The following is an 18,858-nucleotide window of genomic DNA, read 5'->3' on the forward strand; positions in this document are numbered from 1 at the left end:
AATGTACTTACTGATAAAGTAGAATTTATGTCTGCCATTTTGTAATGTGTTTTCTATCTGTCATATTTCCTCTATTCCTCTATTATTGTCTTTTCTGTGTGTGTTAAGTTGATGTTTTCCAGTGTACTGTTTTAATCCTCTTATTGTTGTTACTGTATTTTTAAGTTATTTTCTTAGTGGTTGTTTTGGAAATTACAATTAATATCTTTTTTTTAAAAGATTTTATTTATTTACTCGACAGAGATAGAGACAGCCAGCGAGAGAGGGAACACAAGCAGGGGGAGTGGGAGAGGAAGAAGCAGGCTCATAGCGGAGGAGCCTGATGTGGGGCTTGATCCCATAATGCCGGGATCATGCCCTGAGCCGAAGGCAGACGCTTAACTGCTGTGCCACCCAGGGGCCCCTACAATTAATATCTTAATTTAAAACAATCTAATTTAGGGGCGCCTGGGTGGCTCAGTCGTTAAGCATCTGCCTTTGGCTCAGAGCGTGATCCTGGAGTTCTGGGATCGAGCCCCACGTCAGGCTCTTCCACTGGGAGCCTGCTTCTTTCTCTCCCACTCTTCCTGCTTGTGTTCCCTCTCTCACTGGCTGTCTCTCTCTCTCTCTCTCTGTCAAATGAATAGATAAAATCTTTTTAAAAAAATAAAAAATAAAACAATCTAATTTAGGGACGCCTGGGTTGCTCAGTGGTTAAGCATCTGACTTTAGCTCAGGTTATGATCTCAGGGTCCTGGGATCAAGCCCCACATGAGGCTTCACACTCAGCAGGGAGTCTCCTTTTCCCTCTCCCTCTGCCCCTCCCCCCACTCATTCTCACTCTCTCTCTCTCTCAAATAAATAAAATCTTTTAAAAACCAATCTTAGATTAATATCAACTTAATTTCAATATACACAAAAACAATGCTCTAATACAGCTCCATTGCCTCAATTCTTCTTTGTTATATCATTGTCAATCACATTGTATTTTTACACATTATAAGCCCATCAACCCAGTTTTCTAATTACTACTTTATGCAGTTTTCTTTCATAGATTTTATTTTTTAGAGCAGTTTTAGGTTTATAACAAAAGTGAGTGGAAAGTACAGAGAGTTCTCATATACTCCTTGCCCCTGCACATGTACAGTTGCCTTTTTTAAAAAAGATTTTTTTAATTTATTTATTTTAGAGAAAGAGAGAGAGTGTATGAACTGGGGGGGGGGGGCAAAGGGAAAAAGAGAACGTCAAGCAGACTCCACACTGAGCACAGAGCCTGACTTGGGGCTCTGTATCATGACCCTGAGATCATGACCTGAGCCAAAATCAAGAATCAGAAGCTTAACCAACTGAGCCACCCAGGTGCCCCTGCAGTTGTCTTTTAAATTAGGTAGGAAAACAAAATAGTTGCAAAGATATATTTATAATGTCTTTTATGTTTGCCTGCATAGTTACTTTTACCAGTATTCTTTATTTCTTCATGTGGATTTGAATTACTGCCTTGTGCCCTTTCATTTCAGACTGAAGCATTTCCATTAATATTTCTTTTTTTTTTGAAGATTTTATTTATTTATTTATTTGAGAAAAAGAGAGAGCACAAATAGAGGGGAGGGGCAGAGGCAGAAGCAGAATCCCCACTAAGCAGGGAGCCTGATGTGTGGCTTGATCCCAGGGCCCTGGGATCATGACCTGAGACGAAGGCAGACACTTAACCAACTGAGCCATGCAGGTGCCCAATTCTCACTAATATTTCTTATAAGAAAGATCTAACTTCAAGAAAGATCACTAACAAGTGATGAATTCTCTCAATTTTTGTTTATCTGAAAATGTCACAATTCACCTTTCATATTTATTTAATTTTTCAAAAATTTATGCTTCATGTTTGAAGGATAGTTTTGCTGGCTATAGAATTTTTGGTTGACAGTCATTTTGTTTCACTACTTCGAATGTCGTCCCACTATTATTTGATCTCCATAGTTTCTAGTGAGAAGTTAGCTGTTAATCTCATTGAGGCTCCCTTGTAGGTAATGAGTTGCTTCCTTGTTGCTTCCCAAACTCTTTGTCTTCAGCTTTTGACAGTTTGAGTATAATGTGTTTACCTGTGGATCTCTTTGAGTTCATACTACTTGGAGTCCATTAAGCTTCTTGGATGTGCAGAATAAGGTTTTTCACCAAATTTAGGAAGTTTTTGGCAATTATTTCTTCAGACATTCTTTCTGCCCATTTCCCCTTTCTTCTTTCCTGTTGGGTCTTCCATTGTGAACATGTTAGTATGCTTGATGGTTTCCCACGACATCTTAGACTCTGTTCATTCTTCTTTGTTCTTTTTCCTTTCTGCTCCAGAACTAGATAATCTCAACTGACTTATCTTCAAATTCACTTTTTTTGTTTCTGTCAACTCAGATGTGCTGTTAAGCTTTGTCCAGAAATTTTTCACTTCAGTTGTCCTTTTCAGCTCCTGAATTTATTTTTTAAGATTTTATTTGTTTATTATTAGTTAATTTATTTATTTAAGAAAGAGACAGAAGGAGCACAAGTGGGGGGAGGGGCAGAGAGAGAGGGAAAGGGGAATCCGCACTGGGCAGGGAGGCCAGTGCAGGGCTCAGTCCCAGGACCCTGAGATCATGACCTGAGCCAAAGTCAGACACTTAACTGACTGAGACACCTAGGTGCCCCACAGTTCCTGAATTTAAATGGATTCTTTTTTTTTTTTTTTTAATTTGTGTCTCTTTACTGATGTTCTCTATATGGTGAAGTATTCTCATACTTTTCTTCAATTCTTTAAATATGGTTTTCTTTGATTCTTTAAACATATTTATAATGGCTGATTTAAAGCCTTTGTCTAATAAATCTAATATGTGGACTTCTTTAGGGACCATTCCTATTAATGCTTTATTTCTCATGTATGGGCCATACTTTTCTGTTACTTTGCATATCTCATAATTATTCATTGAAAACTGGGCATTTTAATGATATAATGTAATAACTGGAAATCAGCTCCCCCTTCCCAGTGTTTGTTGCTGTTAATCTTTGTTTATTTAGTGACTTTTGTGGACTAATTCTATAAAGTCCTGTCATGTGTGGCCACTAGAGTTTTTGTTCAGTTAGCTTAGTGGTCAGCTTAGGATTGGACAGGCATTCCCAAGTGCCTTAAACCAATGTCTTCAATCATTTGCCAGATCATTTGCTGCATATGTGTTGGGGTATGCCTTCAGTGTTCCAGCAGTTTACAACCCTGACTTAACTTCTACTTCTTGCTTGTGCAGATTTTAGGATCAGCCAGAGATGAGAGGCTAGGGCCTTCTAAGATCTTTCCTGGGCATGTGCTCTTCCCTGCACATGCACATGGCCTCCTAGATCTCCAGAAATATATGAAAGCTTCTCAGATTCCCCCTATGAACATGTCGTTCCCACTTTTTCCTTTAAAGTTTTTGGCCAGACTCTTGTTTGCCCGAACTAGTCTTACTGCCTCCAGCAACAGCAGTGTTAAACAATTGCCAGTGGTTGTTTTCAACAAACACCCTGAGGATAGGGATTTTCCCACTAAGCAAGCTCTGGGTCAGGTCAAATGACTATTCCTGTGAATGGGGTTGTCAAGGAGCTGCCAGACAGATCAAATAGTGACAGTTGTCTGGGAATACATATTGAGAAGCTCCAAACAGTCTTTTCCTTACAGTGGCTACTAGGCAGCTAGTTTTCCCAGCTACCGTGGTTGCAGTGCTGCTGGTTTTCACATCTACTGCGGAGCTAGAAAGAAGGGGATGGAAATAGGGCAAATTAAAATACTGCAAAGCTCTCTGTTGTTATTAAGATTCAGCCATTTCTCTTGAATAAATACTCCTTGGATTGTGTAAAACTTTTCTAATTTCCAAGTTCTGAAAAAGCTTATTTCAACAGTTTTTCCTGTGTTCCTTCTTGGTGTTATCAAAGAATGGATTGTCACAGGTCCTTTCCCTGCAATTCTCAAAGTTCTATCTCTGCAATTGACATTTGTAATCTAAGTACAGGATTTCACACTGTTTCCTCTTAAAAGTGATTTGGGGGCTTTGGTCCAGTATTTATCCCGTTATAGTAATTTTGATTCTTCAATTCCATCATGAATCAGTGAGCACCTGCTGTGAGGCAGGCACTGTGATGGATGACTGGGGAAAAACAGGAAAGTTTAAGCAATGATTCCTGCCCTCTGAGAGCTACAGAACAGTTGAAGAGAGAAAATGTAATTGTTTAAGCCTTTACATATGATACAAGGAAATAGAGATCAATGTAAACCTTTAAGACAACACTGTCCATAGAACTCTCTGCAAGGATAGAAATGTTCTGCACCGACCAATATGGTAGCCAACAGCCACATGTACCTACTGGGCACTTGAAATGTAGCTACTATGACTGAGGAAACTGGATTTTTAATTTTATTTAATTTTAATTAATTCAAACTTAGCCACATGCAGCTACCGTATTGGACATCACAGCTCTAAGACTAAATATTTTCTTGATTGGCCTGGTGTGGGAGTGGGTGGGGAAGACTCCCCCACTGTGGGAAACCTACAGCTCTCTTCCCCTGGCTCCCAGGGGTGGACTGGAGCTGTGGGCTCTGAAGGTACTCTGACGTGTAGTTGGGCCTGGTGCACAGTGGAATTTGTAGTGATCCTGTTGAAACAGGTGTGTCTGGGCCACCTGGTGGAGGTAAGGTTTAGTCTCCCCTGTTGTGGGCAAACTTGAACCCCAGTCTCTAGGTCAGGCACAGCCTGACAAAGGCAGTGATAGGAAGGGGTTGCGGGAGCTGCAAAAGAATCAGCTTTCCTTCTTAACCCAATGGTGAATGCAATAGTCACTGTTTTTCTCCACAGCCACAAAACAAACTTACAATAGTGTCCACCTCCTTCCACTCTTTCCAGTAGGTTCTCTTTGCTCCCACACTGATTCTGCAAGCACGGGCTTCTGTCTGAGGCCCATTCTGGCAGTTCTCCTTGGGGTCCTAGAACCTCACTGCTGGGTCAATGCTGAGGTGGGACTGAGGTTTCCCTCTTGCCTGCAGAATGAACTGCACTTCCTTCCCCACTGCACTCCTTTCAGAGTTGGGAGCATTTGAGAGAGAGAGAGAAGCAGAGGGGGTTCATGTGAGATTCCCACATGGCCCCCAGGGCTCCCCAAGCCACCCCTAATTCGGAACAGAGATTTAAGGGAAACCCTCTGGGCAGCCGAAGCTGAGCTCAGGGTCAGAGTGGCACCCACGCTGAGGCAGGACTGGGGCTGTGTGTGGACAGTGCCCTCAGAGGAAATTGGAGAAGAAACACGGGCATGAGGAAGTCTAGGGGACCATAATAGGTGGAGTGGGAGATGGCTAGCAAATCACCTGTCTGCAATTTGAATGATAAATTCTCCCCATAAAGTTAAGGGTTATTCAGAGTTGGGAGACTCAAGCCAACATGGAATGTCTGGCCAGATGCCTTGGAGCAAGACCCCACCTCCCTCAGCTTCAGTTTCCTCATTTGTAACAGGGAGCCGACTCTTAACCCACCTGATAGGGATGTTGCGAAGTTAAGTAAGATGTCCTTATGCAGGGCCTGCCACAATATCATTTCTTACCGCGGCCCGCCCTCACCCTGATAGCCCATCAGCACCGAGAAGTTCAGTCAGAACTAAGGAAAAGCTTCCTGACTCTGACCACGCTCAGAGATGAGCAGGAGAGGAGTGGGAGCCTCTGCCTGGGCTCCTGGGATGTCTGGGGTGGGAATAGAACGTCTCTGAATGGGAAGGGGGCAACACTCAGCCTTCTGTCCTCTCTGCCCTGGGTCACTTAGCACATTAAGGAGAGTGCCAGGCCTCGCCGACCCCCAGCCTCTGCCTCTCACATGATTCATAAACAGGAGGTGCCAAGGTTTCTGACTTGGGAGCCTGGCTCACCCACCCAAAGCCAGAAGAACACACAACTTCTTCCCTTCCGTCTCAGGACCCCTCCGTTCCCCTCCATATCCTCAAATTACTTACCAGCACATCTCCCCCCTCTGTGGATTCCATCTGCCTGTCCAGCCCCTCAGTTCCCCATCCCTCCTACCTTTTCTCCATACCTGCTCCTCTTCTGTTCTTCCTTGGTGTCCAGCATCCTGCATTCACAGAGGACTCCCAAGGCTAGGGGGCCATGCAGGGGATGCATGTGTGTGTCTCTGTCCACATGGGCACAAAATGGGCTTTATGCTTAGGTGACCCACTCTAACTGTGCTCCAGCCTGGCCCTGCCGCTCCACGTGGGGCACCCAGAGGCCTCCCATTAGCAGCCCCCCTAGCCCTCCATCCCTCCCTCAGGGAAGTGGAGTCACCACCACTCTTCATGGGCAGCTGGGAGCCCCCATGGCAGTCTCTTTACCACCTCTCCCCCTCTCCTCAGGCCCCATGCCCAGCCCTGAGGTTTGGAGAGCCTAGTAAGTGCCCTATCAACATGTTAATCAAATTACTTAGGAGCTAAAATTGACGCTGTTCATTAATTATACAAGATTATGCTAATTGTGCATGCAAATGCATGCAGGGGAACAGAAGGTGTTCAGGCGCATGGTGGGCCATTAGCATAGAGGATGGGGTGCGGGTGCATTGCCATGCTAATGTATGCGCCCCAGCTATTTATAGTCCCCCAGCCCATCTGCACTGTAGCCACCTCTGCCCCAAGTAGGGATCATGGTGGGGAGGCCAGGTCCAGGCCTGGCAGGTGGCTGTGGCCCTGGGGACACTTGGCTTTGGCCGCTGCCCCAGGCCGAGATCAGGAAGTAGCGTGTGCCAGCCCCCTCTGGGCCACCCCAACCCGGGCCTGGATTATCACGCCAACCCCCTCGCTTGTCATCCCTAGGCCCGCTGGTGCCCACTTCCCTGGAGGCAAAATGCTTCCAAAGGACACAGCCAGTAAGCCACCCTCTGCTGACTCCCCATCACCCACAGCTTCCAAATCCCCCAGGATTTGGTGCCAAACCCCCCAGACCCTGGTCCGCAGCTCTCCTCCTCCATCTTGTCGGCTACCACCGGGGAAGTGTGCCGTGCGCGCCCCCGGTCCTTTGGCAGGACTATTTATTCCCTTTGCATGAAGGGCCCCTGCCTCTCACTCCTCTTTGAGGGAAAATGCCCCCTGGTCTTTCAAGGCCCCAAATGCCCAAGATGAAATGCGGCCGGTAGGAGCCCTTCCATCCCTGCCAGGCCCAGCGGCCGCCGCAGTTACCCTGGGCGAGTTACACAGCCATGTCCACCACCCTATCGTACTGAGTGGACGTTAGCTTTCTCTCTTTCCTGCTGGATTGTAATGCCCTCAAGGCCTTGTTCACCTCTAGATTGCACTGCCTGACACACGTAAGGTGTTTAATACATCTTTTTCGGTGGGTGTGTTGCGTGAACGAGGGAACGAATGGTCCAGCCCTCTGGCTCCTCCTCTGTCCTTGAGCTGGGGGCAGGGAGCAGCCGACAGTGAGGACAGGGCGCAGACCCTGCCCCGGAAGATGTTCTGTTTCTTCTGAGGCTCATGAGCGCGCAGGCAAGCCCTTTGGAGTCAGAATTAGCAGAGGGTTCTCCCGGCCCCCGTTCCCCATCCCAGGCTGTAATGCCAGCTGTGGACTTAGAAACAGCTCGTTTTCTTCTACACGTTGCTCCCAATCTGCTTTCTCTCCCAAGGTATTCGCAGGACGCTTGTTGGAACACCCTGCCCCAACCCATGTCCCCATTCACATCACTTGCTCTTTCTTGAGCTGTACCGCCCATTATGGTCAGTGGCCGTGAGCCGCATGTGACAAGCTCAGTTTAAATTAAAACGAAACAATGGGGCGCCTGGCTGGCTGTCAGTGGAGCGTGGGACTCTTGAGCTCGGGGTTGTGAGTTCAAGTCCCACGTCGGGTGTAGACATTACACAAAAATAAAATCTTTTCTAAAAAACCAATACAAGTAAATAAATGAAAATGAAACAAAATTGAAAACAGTTTCTCAGTCACGTTGGCCTCATGGCAGGTGTTCATAGCTACATGTGGCTAGTGGGTATCATGTTGGGAAAAGCTCTCTTGGACAGCACTTGTAATCTAGACATTCCTTCCCCAGCTCCTGACAATCCTGGAGTTGCAAGCATCCTTGGGCTCAGTCCTGCTCTTTTAATTACTAACAGCTTTCCCTCTGGAAGTGGGAACATGATTCCTGCTCTCAGTGACTCTCTCATGGGATGTCAGGAGGGAAAAGGTGGTGCAAAACTGTGTGACCTGGTATCATAGGATGAGATTCCTAGAAGCCGAGCTGGAGATGGGGGTGCTTGTCAAAGGGGTTTATTGGAGGAGCTCTGGGAAGAAAAAGAGGGGCACAGCATCCTCAGGAGAAGCTGAGCAAGGAGACAGTCTCCCCTGGTGTCTGGCACCAGCCTGAGCCCTTGGGGAGTTCCGGAATATGGAAAGCACTGGGAGTTGGTCCTCCATGTGACGTCAGTCTGTCTTTGGCTGGGGCTGCTGGTGAGGACCATATGCTTCTGGCCGAGGATAACTTGAGGATAGCGGGGGCAGCTGTGAGCCCTTTAACAGCCAGCGTTCACAGCAGCCGGGGTTGGGGGAATCCAGCAGGCACCCACCCACCCTATGGCACCTGGACAGTGCTGTCTACCCCCTGAGAACCCAGTGTTTGTAGGGGACTCACATTACTCACCTCCACAAGTTTCTTTATCTACGGAGTCGCTTCGGAGAAGAGCGCTGTGCCGGGGAGCTCTCCTTACGCAGCGGTGTCACCCTGAGAAGTTATATATACATCAGATGTTTGCACTGGAGTCTCAGTCAATCCAACATTTGCTTCCTTGGGAGGGATTATTCCATTGACAGGAAGGTTCATTTTCATTTCATCTCGAGTTGTTTTTATAGGGAGGGATAAAAGCTTTTATAGGAGCGACGAGGAAGGCTCAGTCACGTTCGGGCTGTGGGAAGGCAGGTGTGCGAGCGAACTGCTCTTACCTTGCGCTTAAATCGGAGGACTCCGAGTCACGATGTGTAGCGGCCACCCTTGAATCACCCTATTAGCTGGATAACCACTGTCCGCAGCTCTGCATCTGGTCTTTCATTACACTTTTTATAATGGGGAATGTTGGACATCTAGGCCAGAAGGGAATAATGAGCTACCAGTACCCTTCACTGAATTTCAACGAGGATCAACTCTTGGCTCGTCTGGGGCAACGGGACTTTAATCCTGAATATCTTCTCGGACTGAGCGCAGCGGTCACAACAGCCAAGGGCCTCCAATTAGGAGCAAGGGGACCTGAGTCTCCTTTGCAGCCTTGCTGAATTTGTGACCTCGAGGACATCGCCACGAAATGGCTAAATGTGTCCCCGTACAGCCTGCCTCTCAGAGCTCCTTCTGAAGGAGGCTTTCTCACCAGCCTCGGGGCTGGAGCAGGGCTGGACTCTGAGAGCCCCAGTGAGAGGGAATTTTCCATGACTCCTGTCAGTATCGGTGGTGCATAGAGTCCCGAGCTTGTAACCAGACTTTGGGGTTTACTGTGACTTCCTAGTTTATTCTTGCTTGGCCTCGGTTTCCTCATCTGTCAAGTGGGAATGATTGCAGACCTCCACCGCCTCAGGGTTAGGAGAGGATTAAACAAGGTAACGCCAACATGAGCTCAACAGAGTTCCAGGCTCTTGCTAAGTGCTTGAGAGATTAGACCTGGATCACTTTTTACGTGTGTGTGTGTGTGTGTGTGTGTGTGTGTGTGTGTGTAGTTTTGTATTTTATTTGTAACTCGTGCTTGTATTATTGGTATTTTTCTTACAGTATTCTAATGGCCTAATGGCAGGCCTGGGACTTCACGTCTCTCTTGCTCCTCTTCCTGTGAGGCCCAGATAAGGAGACCTGCCCTCTTAGAGCCTCATGGCCACAGGGGGGATGGCCCTCTGCACAAGTCCTGTTGTGACCCAGGGAGCATCCTAAAATGCTCACTCTCCTTGGGGATACTCAGGTCAGCCAGGGCTGTTCGCTTGGCCTGGTCTTGCTTTTCCACCCCTCCCCCAGCCCAGCCCAGCCAGGGAAAGGGGCTCCCCCAGGCTCATTCTGGCCTCATGGTGGGGGCTGCTTAGAAAATGCCCCTCCCCCAGGCTTATCCAGGCTTGGCTGGTGGGTGCTTCCCTGGTGACAGGCAAGGCTTCATAGCCTCTCAACCAAGTGCCCGTGCAGTCTCCTGCCTCGGGGCCCTGTGGGATGTCCCGGGCCCCAGAACTGGGTCCTCACTGACCCAGACCCTGCCAGGCTCTTTCCAGGGAAGGAGGAAGGGAGAAGAAATGGGGTAGGTAAAAACACTGGAATACAGTTGCCAAGGGGGCACCTGGGTGGCTCAGTCTGCCTTCAGCTCAGGTCATGATCTCAGGGTCCCGGGATAGAGCCCCGCGTCGCCCCCACCCCGCACAGGGAACCTGCCTCTCCCTCTCCTCCCTGCCTGTGCACTCTCTTCCTATCTCTCTCTCTCTCTTTCTCAAATAAATAAATAAAATCTTTTAAAAAAATTGCCAAGTTAGCTACAAAGCTAGTTAATGTCCATAGGACGATACAATTACGAGCTTCAGGGCAAATTTCTCTACCAAACAGAAATTATTTACTTCTCCCAATAAAAATCATTTGCATCTTATCATTTTCCTGCAAATCAGCACCGCCTTCACAGAGTCGAGGCCCCAGTCAATAGCAAATTCAAGTCGAAGTCATGTCCCCCGTTCCCCCGAGAACGAGAGAACACTGCGGTGGCTGTGTTAACACAGTCCCCTGGAGCAGAGCAGCACTGTCCAATACAAATAGAATACAGGCCACAAATGTGATTTTAAACTTTCACCGTAGCCACATTTTAAAAAACAAAAAATATTATTTTCTAATACCTAAAATATTATTTCAACATGTAATCAATACAAAAATGTTCCTAGTCAGCTATTTTACATTCTGTGTTTTGTTTGTTTTTTGTTTTCCTAAGTAAGTCGTTGAAATTCGGCGTGTATTTCATACTTACATCTCAACGCAAGCCGCACTGCAAGGGCTCGGGGCCACCCAGGGCTAGAGGCTGCCGTATTGGATGGGCGTCGTTCTAGATCAGTGCCCCTCAAATTTTAGGGGGCATCCGAATCACCTGGAAGGCTTATGAAAACACAGATGACTGCGTGCTACCTGAAGGGTCTGCGTGGGTCAGGGTGGGCCCTGACGTTCTGCGTTTCTAGCGAATTCCCAGGTGCTGCTGCCGCCGCTGACCCAAGTGGCACACTTGGAAAACCACTGTTCCAGGGTGACTTTGAAAGGACTCCTACTCATCATGTTGCCTTATTTTCAACTTGTGGGTCATTTTTCTTAGCTCTCCTGAAGCTGCTGCGGGGTCGGGGGTACACCGCGGCAGCGGCGGGCGCTCTGGAGGCTGTTTGCATCGGCTCGGCCCCGTCTGGCTGGAAGCAGCCTCACGGACCACCGGTTGGCATCGGGTGAGATTTAGCTGCTCTGTCTTCATTGGCGTTCGCTGCGTGCAGCTCTGAGCTAGAAGTTCAGGGGGAAGGAGCTAGGGAACTGCCCTCCGACACCCCAGGGAGGGCCTGGCCTTGTGTGGCGGCTTCCTCCTCGCCACCACTCTACAACAGGCTTAAAAACAGAGATGTTCTGGGACAGGTCCACAGAGATGGAGGTGCAGGCTGGGCCCTGGGGCTCCCAGGGAGGGGCAGTCCCTGAAGTCTAGAATGGCCAGAAAAGGCTGGCCAGGCAGGGAGTAGGAACCAGTGTAGACCCAGGACAAATACCACCCATGACTTATTTCTGGAAGTGAGTGATACTGGAAAGAGAAAGGGTGGGAAGACGTGCTGAGGAAAGGCTGAGGGGGTTCCCCGGGGTGGGGAGCAGACCGCCACAGGAAGCAGGAGTGAGGCCGTGGGAGGTTGGAAATAGAGGGTGTCCCAGAGGCTGTCCCTGGAAGGCATCTCAGCAGCCATCAGTTTCTACTCCCAGTTCTCCTGGTGGATGGAGATGCATGTTAGAGATGCCACAAAGGGAGTCAGCACCTGGGCCAGAGCCCGCATCTCGGGCCCTGTCTCGGGAACCCTTCCCCTGGACTCTGTAGGTTTGGGAGTGGGGTTGGGTACAGTGGGCATGTGTGTGGATGTAAGAGAAGTGTGTGTCCCCTGTGGGACACTCCCATGCTTGTGTCATCAGTGATACGCAAGGGCTAGCATTAATCCCTGTCAGGACAGGAGCTGTCCCTATGCTGACGTCTGCAGTCCTCCTTCTAGCGCCTTCAAAAGGACTGAGCACATGAATATGGAATTCAAGTGAAGTGGTCTGCACCACTCGTGATGAGGGTGTCTACGCTTTATGTCATGTAAACGTGGGGCATGCAGAAGGTGCATCCTGCGGGCACAGGGGGGACACCATGAGGTGTCTCACGGGAAATCAGTACTATGGCAGATGGCGTGAGATAAATGGAGTGTCTGTCCTGAGCAGGCATGCTGTTTGGGAGCACTGGAGGTAGCTGCACTTTGGGGTGACCTTATGGGTACGTAGGGCATCGACACTGAGGTGACCACTGTTTGGGGGCAGATAAGCAGTCTGCACAGCAGTGTATCCGGTAGGGGTGAGTGTGGAGGGTCTCCATGGTGGGCGTGCTCTGTTTGCGGTCATACGCGGTAGCTGCCTCTCAGAATGCTCCACCGTAGGGGTGGAGAGGTCTACACTACATGAAAGTGTTTCAGGGGGTGTTCACTGTGGATGGAAATGTGTGCGGATGTAACATGCCTAGAGAAAGGAAAGTGAAGGGGGTTCCCAGAAGGGTATTCACTGTGTGGGGGAGTATGACACGTGGTCAGGTGTCGGCCTGGTGGACAGAGGCCGGGCCTGGGTGGAGGTGCATGTCTAGGAAAATGACTGGTTCCAACTCCTAATGAGGGGCGGCCCCTTGGGACACCTCATTCCAGGGGGGGTGCCCACCCCTACCAGCACTTGGGGACCTCCTCTTTGGGAGCTAGCTTTTAGATCCTGTGACAAATCTTCCTCTCAATGGGATGTTCATGCTTGCAGGCTTGGGAGGCAACTCTAGGGAGTTAAGTTGGATATTCAGATTTGGGGTTCAAAACCGGGGGGCTGGTAAAATGAGGACGGGCGCTGGCAGAGCTCAGGGAATGGCCCAGGAGGTGGGCCGCGTGCCAGGACCCCAACTCGTTTTGTTTTTTTTTTAATATTTTATTTATTTGACAGAGAGAGAGAGAGGGGGAACACAAGCAGGGGGAGTGGGAAAGGGAGAAGCAGGCTTCCCACAGAGAAGAGAGCCTGATGCGGGGTTTGATCCCAGGACCCTGGGATCATGACCTGAGCCGAAGGCAGACGCTTAATGACTAAGCACCCAGGTACCCCAGGACCCCAACTCCTGCAGACGTTAGCCCTGCTTGCCCTAGTGTGCAAAGGGCATCTCCCCAGATGCTCGCAGGGTCCTGCAGGGGCTAGGGCAGATATCAATAGTAGTTTGAGTTCACTAAGAGCCCAAATCCAGAGTATTATCCTTGGTTACCTCCCTGGTGGCTGGCAAGGCAGAGGCCCCACCCTCCCAGCCAACTGCCTAGAAGGACTGGAGGACCAAGTTCTCATGTGTTTGTCTAAACACCAGACTCATCACTGCATATCCTGTGCTTTTTTCCAATTACTGTATGTGAAAAAGAAGGTATTCGTTGTGCATCTGTACGGCGTGTCTGACAAGTACACCACGTGTGTGTGATGGGGATGGGCTCTGTCTGATGAGGTCGTTGCTGTGTGTATAATGGGTGTAGTATATATGCATGGGGGATCCGTTTGGGCGGCATGTGCCGTGCCAGGGAGTCTGCTGTGTGTGAGCGAGAGCTGTGTGCAAGAGGGATTTGTTGGTGGGGGGGATCTTCTGCGAAGGAGGAAGGGCGATCTGCCTGCTATTTGTGATGACTGTACTGCATTTGCAATGACTGTATTTTGGGTAATCATATACAACACACGGGGGTCTATTAATAGACACACTCTTTCTGTGCATACACGGATAGGACGGGCATACGCTGCCCGTGATGAGTGTAGACTCTGTGGGAATAGTAGGCCATATGTGGACGATGTCTATAGGCTGTATGTGGAATCTGTATTGTATGTGCTCTGTGAAGGCTATACTCTGGGTAGAGTGAGTCTGCACTGTGTGTGATGGCTGTGCCTTGTGAGTAACAGTATGTAAGTCACATACGGTACATACAATGGGTGTATTACTATGAGTACGTTGCGTGGGGGATAGTATACTCGGGAGGAGGGACGTGCTGTGGGATGGCGAGGCCCTGCCCGAGTGACGCCCATACAGTATGACGGATACACACGGTGTGGGATAAGTTTACAGGTGTGAGTACACACCACATATGGCATATACATTGCGTGGTGGGTATAATGCGTAACAGGTATATATCGCATATATAATGGACATAGTATTTATGGTGACTATCCTTTGGGTGGGTGTGATGGGTGTATGCTCTGTGGGATAGATAAGCCCTGTGCGATCCTACGCTGGGGGCGGGGGTGGATGTTCTGTGCTGTGAGTTAGTTGTCGGGAAGGCTCTACTTGGTGTATCGCAGGCATTCTGTATAGACACAGCTGGTGGTGGGAGCAGGGGGTGTGTGCCTTGGGTGGGCAGGTGGAGGGGAGTCGCCCTGCTGGGAAGGGGCATGGAGGGGAGCAGCTGGATCTTCATCCGTTCCTAGACCCCCTACCCCAGCGCCTGAGCCCCCCCCCCCCCACCACACTGTTTCAGGTTCTTCCTCAAGTTCTTCCTCAAGTGCAACCAGAACTGCCTAAAGAATGCAGGGAATCCCCGAGACATGCGCCGCTTCCAGGTGGGTCTGGGAGAGGGGTCCGCTTCCAGCAGGAAGGGGTGGGTGGGGAAGGCCATGGTCCTGCCACCCTGGGGAAAGCCCCAAGGCAGATCTCTGTCCAGCCCTGTGCTCTAGGGCCCGGCGCCTGCTGGGGGTGGGGTAGCTCCCTCTCAGCTTATGCTGGCTGCCAAGGGAGGCTTCATTAGAGTCCCACTTAAGGAGATGCTAATTGTGACATTTTTACATGATTAACGACCCGGCTAATTTGCATAGCGTGAAGCAGAGAGCAGCTGCCCTTAGTACATCCCCAACCTGCACACCCCTCTCAGTGAAGGGCGGGGGGGGGGGGGAGAAGGAGGCAGCCCCAGTTTCCTCCCAAGGGCGGGGGCTCCTGCTGATGGTTTCTCAGGCTGATGCTGCCTCCCCCCTTAGTCAAAACTCTCACTTCCACTTGCCTAAGACACATCCGGCCTTGGAACCTCAGGGATACAGCCCAGGGTGTGTACACGCAGACACAGTAGCCGCTCTGCCCAAGGAGCCAGAGATTGTTTCAGGGCTCTTGATTTTTCTAGTTCCTGGGGTCACTTCCCCGGGGCAGCCAGAGATAGTGCATCTGGGCTGTCACTTGACCTCACTGCCTGCCCCCCTTCCACCAGTTCAGCCCCTGGGGGAAGCTCTTTTCCATGCCCCGGAGTCTGAGCTCCAGTCTCCAGCCGCCCTCGCCAAGTTGCGAATGGCCCACAACAGTCCCCTGCAGGGAGCCCTTGAGGGCCTCAGCCAGGGGGGCCTCGGCTCTCCTTGCAGGTGGTGGTGTCCACGACAGTGAGTGTGGACGGACACGTGCTGGCCGTGTCCGACAACATGTTTGTGCACAACAACTCCAAGCATGGTCGCAGGGCGCGCCGCCTGGACCCCTCTGAAGGTCAGGATTCCCCCGCCCCCCCCCCCGGGCCCAGCCAGCCCCCAGTCCCCACCTTGGTGCAGGCCCCTGACCTGTCTCCTCTCCTGCCTCCCAGCTGCCACCCCCTGTATCAAGGCCATCAGCCCCGGGGAGGGCTGGACCACAGGAGGCGCCACCGTCATTGTCATCGGCGACAATTTCTTCGACGGATTGCAGGTCGTGTTCGGGAACGTGCTCGTGTGGAGCGAGGTGGGCCACCCCCGCCAGTCTCCCTCGGGGCCTCGCGGCTGGGCCCTCCCCTCGCCCCGGGCTGGAACCCGCAGGCCTCCCCTCTCCCCTCGCAGCTCATCACGCCCCACGCCATACGGGTTCAGACGCCCCCGCGGCACATTCCCGGGGTGGTGGAAGTGACCCTGTCCTACAAGTCCAAGCAATTTTGCAAGGGAGCCCCCGGCCGTTTTGTCTACACAGGTAAGGAGTCAGGCGGCGGACAGGGGGTGGGGGCAGAGAGGCCTATGGTTGCTGGAAGGAGCCCCACCCTGTGCTCCGGAGCCGGGTCTCTGAGTTAGCTAGTATCTAAGGTGTGGCCACGCCCGCTAAGCGGTGGCCCCGCCTCTTCCCCGCCGAAACCCATTGCCCCCTCCTCGCGAAGGACCTTCTTTGGCAGAGCCCCTCAGTTTCTCTGGCCTGACTCCTCAGTCCCCTCCCAGGCTTGGAGTCTCAGCCCTGCTGAGACTTTAGCCCTGCCTAGGGCCTCCTCGCCAGGGCACTCCCCACCCGACCCCCACTCCCACCCCCGCACACACTCCCCAGGGTCTGGAATATCTCCAGCGGCACGTCTATTTCAAAGGTTCCCCAAAATAGGCTCAATGCTCCCTAACCTACCCCTGGGCCTCTTGGTTCCCCAAACCACCCCAGTCTTCCCTCTGTGTGGGTCTAAACAGGCGGGTGTGTGTGTGTGTGTGTGTGTGTGTGTGTGTGTGTGGACAGCCCTTGCAGGAAACCAGGGGAGAAGTTAACACAAGACAGGAGTGTAGAATCCCCCATCCCGGCCCGATTTGACCACTGGCCAGGACCCTGTCCACCTTCCTCCTCCTGCCCCACCCCAGCCACCCACTTCTCCCCGTCCTCCTCTCCGCAGATAATCTCCTAACTGTTCCCTGCACCGCTCCGGACACTCGGTAGCGATGCTACTTACTGCTAGGGAGTTACAGTCTAAGGGGAAGGGGCCGTACGTAGCTGGGAACGAAGTGTGAGGTGGGTAAGTTACAGGTGGAGGGAAGGGAGGGACCTCTAGGAGGCAGTGTGGGCTTAACTGGGCTAAGCGGAGACTGCAGGGATGAATAGGGAGGCTGAGCTGGGGAAGGAAAGGCCGTCCTGGAGAAGGAATGGCAAATGCGAAGACCTGGGAATGAGTGCTTTACACGTCGGGGGAAACTGAAGGAAATTCACTAAATCTGGAGTTGGACGTGAAGGAAGTGGGTGGGGCTTTGAGGCTTGGTGAGTTGGTCCAGGCCAGGCTGGAGGAGGTGGGCATGGGGTGCCTGGTCTGCAGAGCGCCGGATGTGGCCAGTCCCTTCCCCCGGGCCCACACAAACTTCTAACGATCAGATGCTGCTGAGAGTCCCCAGAGCTGTGATAAATGGAGACTGTTGGAGTTTTTAACTTTTGTAATTAATACGTGACTCCTGATAATGCAGGCAGAAAATTCTCCCTCCAGCCCTGCCCCTAGGAATATAGAAGCTAATACGTCTATACAGTTGCCTTTTTTCGAATCACAGATGGGATGGTACAGTGCTTGTGTGTTAACGCCAAGCCTGGCACAGGGCCCGGCTCAGTAAATATTTGTTGAATGAATGCGCAAAGAAAGGAACTGAGGACACTCCGCGAACCGCACCTCGCTGACCCGTGTGCCCGGAGTTTTGCGCTGGGCTTGGTGGAGGGGGTCTGCAGCGAGGCTCCCGGACTGGTTGCTGGCGGGCTTGGCCCTGCGGCGGGCGCTGGGAGGGGGTCCTCCAAACGCCGCCCTTCTCCCCAGCCCTGAATGAGCCCACCATTGACTACGGATTCCAGAGGCTACAGAAAGCCATCCCCAGACACCCCGGAGATCCCGAGAGGCTGCCCAAGGTACCCAGAGGGGGCGGGGGACCGGGGATGAGGGGGACCTGTGGCCCGGGCGGGGGGTAGGGGGTGGGCGGAGGGGACGCCCGGCCCCTCGGCCGCCCCCAGGGGCTGGCCCTCCGTCCCGCTGTCTCCTCCCCCGCCCCCAGGAAGTGCTGTTGAAGCGGGCGGCCGACTTGGCGGAGGCCCTGTACGGAGTGCCCAGCAGCAACCAGGTATGGCGCCTCCGCCCGCCTCCTCGCGCCGCCAGGCCGGGGGCTGTCCCCCTCCTGGCGCCTGCGGCTGCCCCGGCCGTGCCCCGCTCTTGTCTTCGCAGGAGCTCCTCCTGAAGCGCGCGGCGGACGTGGCCGAGGCTCTGTACAGCGCCCCCCGCGCGCCCGCGCCGCTCGGACCCCTGGCCCCGAGCCACCCTCACCCCGCCGTCGTGGGCATCAACGCCTTCAGCAGCCCGCTGGCCATCGCCGTCGGGGACGCCACGCCGGGCCCGGAGCCGGGTTCGTCCCGCCGCCCCGCGCGCAGCCCCCAGCGCCCGCCCGCCCGCGCCGCGCCGCGCGCCTGACCGCCCTCTCTCGCAGGCTACGCGCGCAGCTGCGGCAGCGCGTCCCCGCGCGGGTTCGCGCCCAGCCCCGGCTCGCAGCAGAGCAGCTACGGCAGCGGCCTCGGCGCGGGCCTCGGCGGCTACGGGGCGCCGGGCGTGGCCGGCCTCGGCGTGCCCGGGTCCCCTAGCTTCCTCAATGGCTCCACGGCCACCTCGCCCTTCGCCAGTGAGTGTCCCCGGCCCGGGGAGCCGCATGGGACTCAGCCCTGCCCCCTCCCAGCCCAGGGGGGTGGGGGGCTTCTGGCGACTGTCTCACCAGGGTCCACCCCGGCCTGGCCCTCGGGAGCCGGGCTAGCCCTTTTTGCGTGTGATCCTGTCTCTGCCTTTGGACGCCTGCCCCTCGACCCCACCCCTCGGCTGCATCCCGGGCTCTGGGGCCGGAGCAGTTCCGCACCTCTCGTCTCTTTGCGGATTGCAGTTGCACACCTCGTTTCTAGCCCTCCCCTCCTCCT

General features: G+C 52.5%; 1 protein-coding gene across 1 annotated transcript in view; it reads left to right on the forward strand.

Moving 5' to 3' along the window:
- EBF4 (EBF family member 4) overlaps positions 1-18,858 on the forward strand; it is a 58,575-nt gene that overhangs the window by 31,949 nt on the left and 7,768 nt on the right. Inside the window, exons 8-15 of the mRNA XM_026503154.4 lie at positions 14,726-14,807; positions 15,591-15,708; positions 15,803-15,936; positions 16,032-16,158; positions 17,726-17,814; positions 17,958-18,023; positions 18,125-18,302; positions 18,384-18,572. Of these exons, the coding sequence (XP_026358939.3) occupies positions 14,726-14,807; positions 15,591-15,708; positions 15,803-15,936; positions 16,032-16,158; positions 17,726-17,814; positions 17,958-18,023; positions 18,125-18,302; positions 18,384-18,572 (983 nt within the window). The remainder of the gene's footprint in view (positions 1-14,725; positions 14,808-15,590; positions 15,709-15,802; positions 15,937-16,031; positions 16,159-17,725; positions 17,815-17,957; positions 18,024-18,124; positions 18,303-18,383; positions 18,573-18,858) is intronic.

Source organism: Ursus arctos, unplaced genomic scaffold (genome assembly GCF_023065955.2).
Source record: "Ursus arctos isolate Adak ecotype North America unplaced genomic scaffold, UrsArc2.0 scaffold_16, whole genome shotgun sequence".
Taxonomy (NCBI): domain Eukaryota; kingdom Metazoa; phylum Chordata; class Mammalia; order Carnivora; family Ursidae; genus Ursus; species Ursus arctos.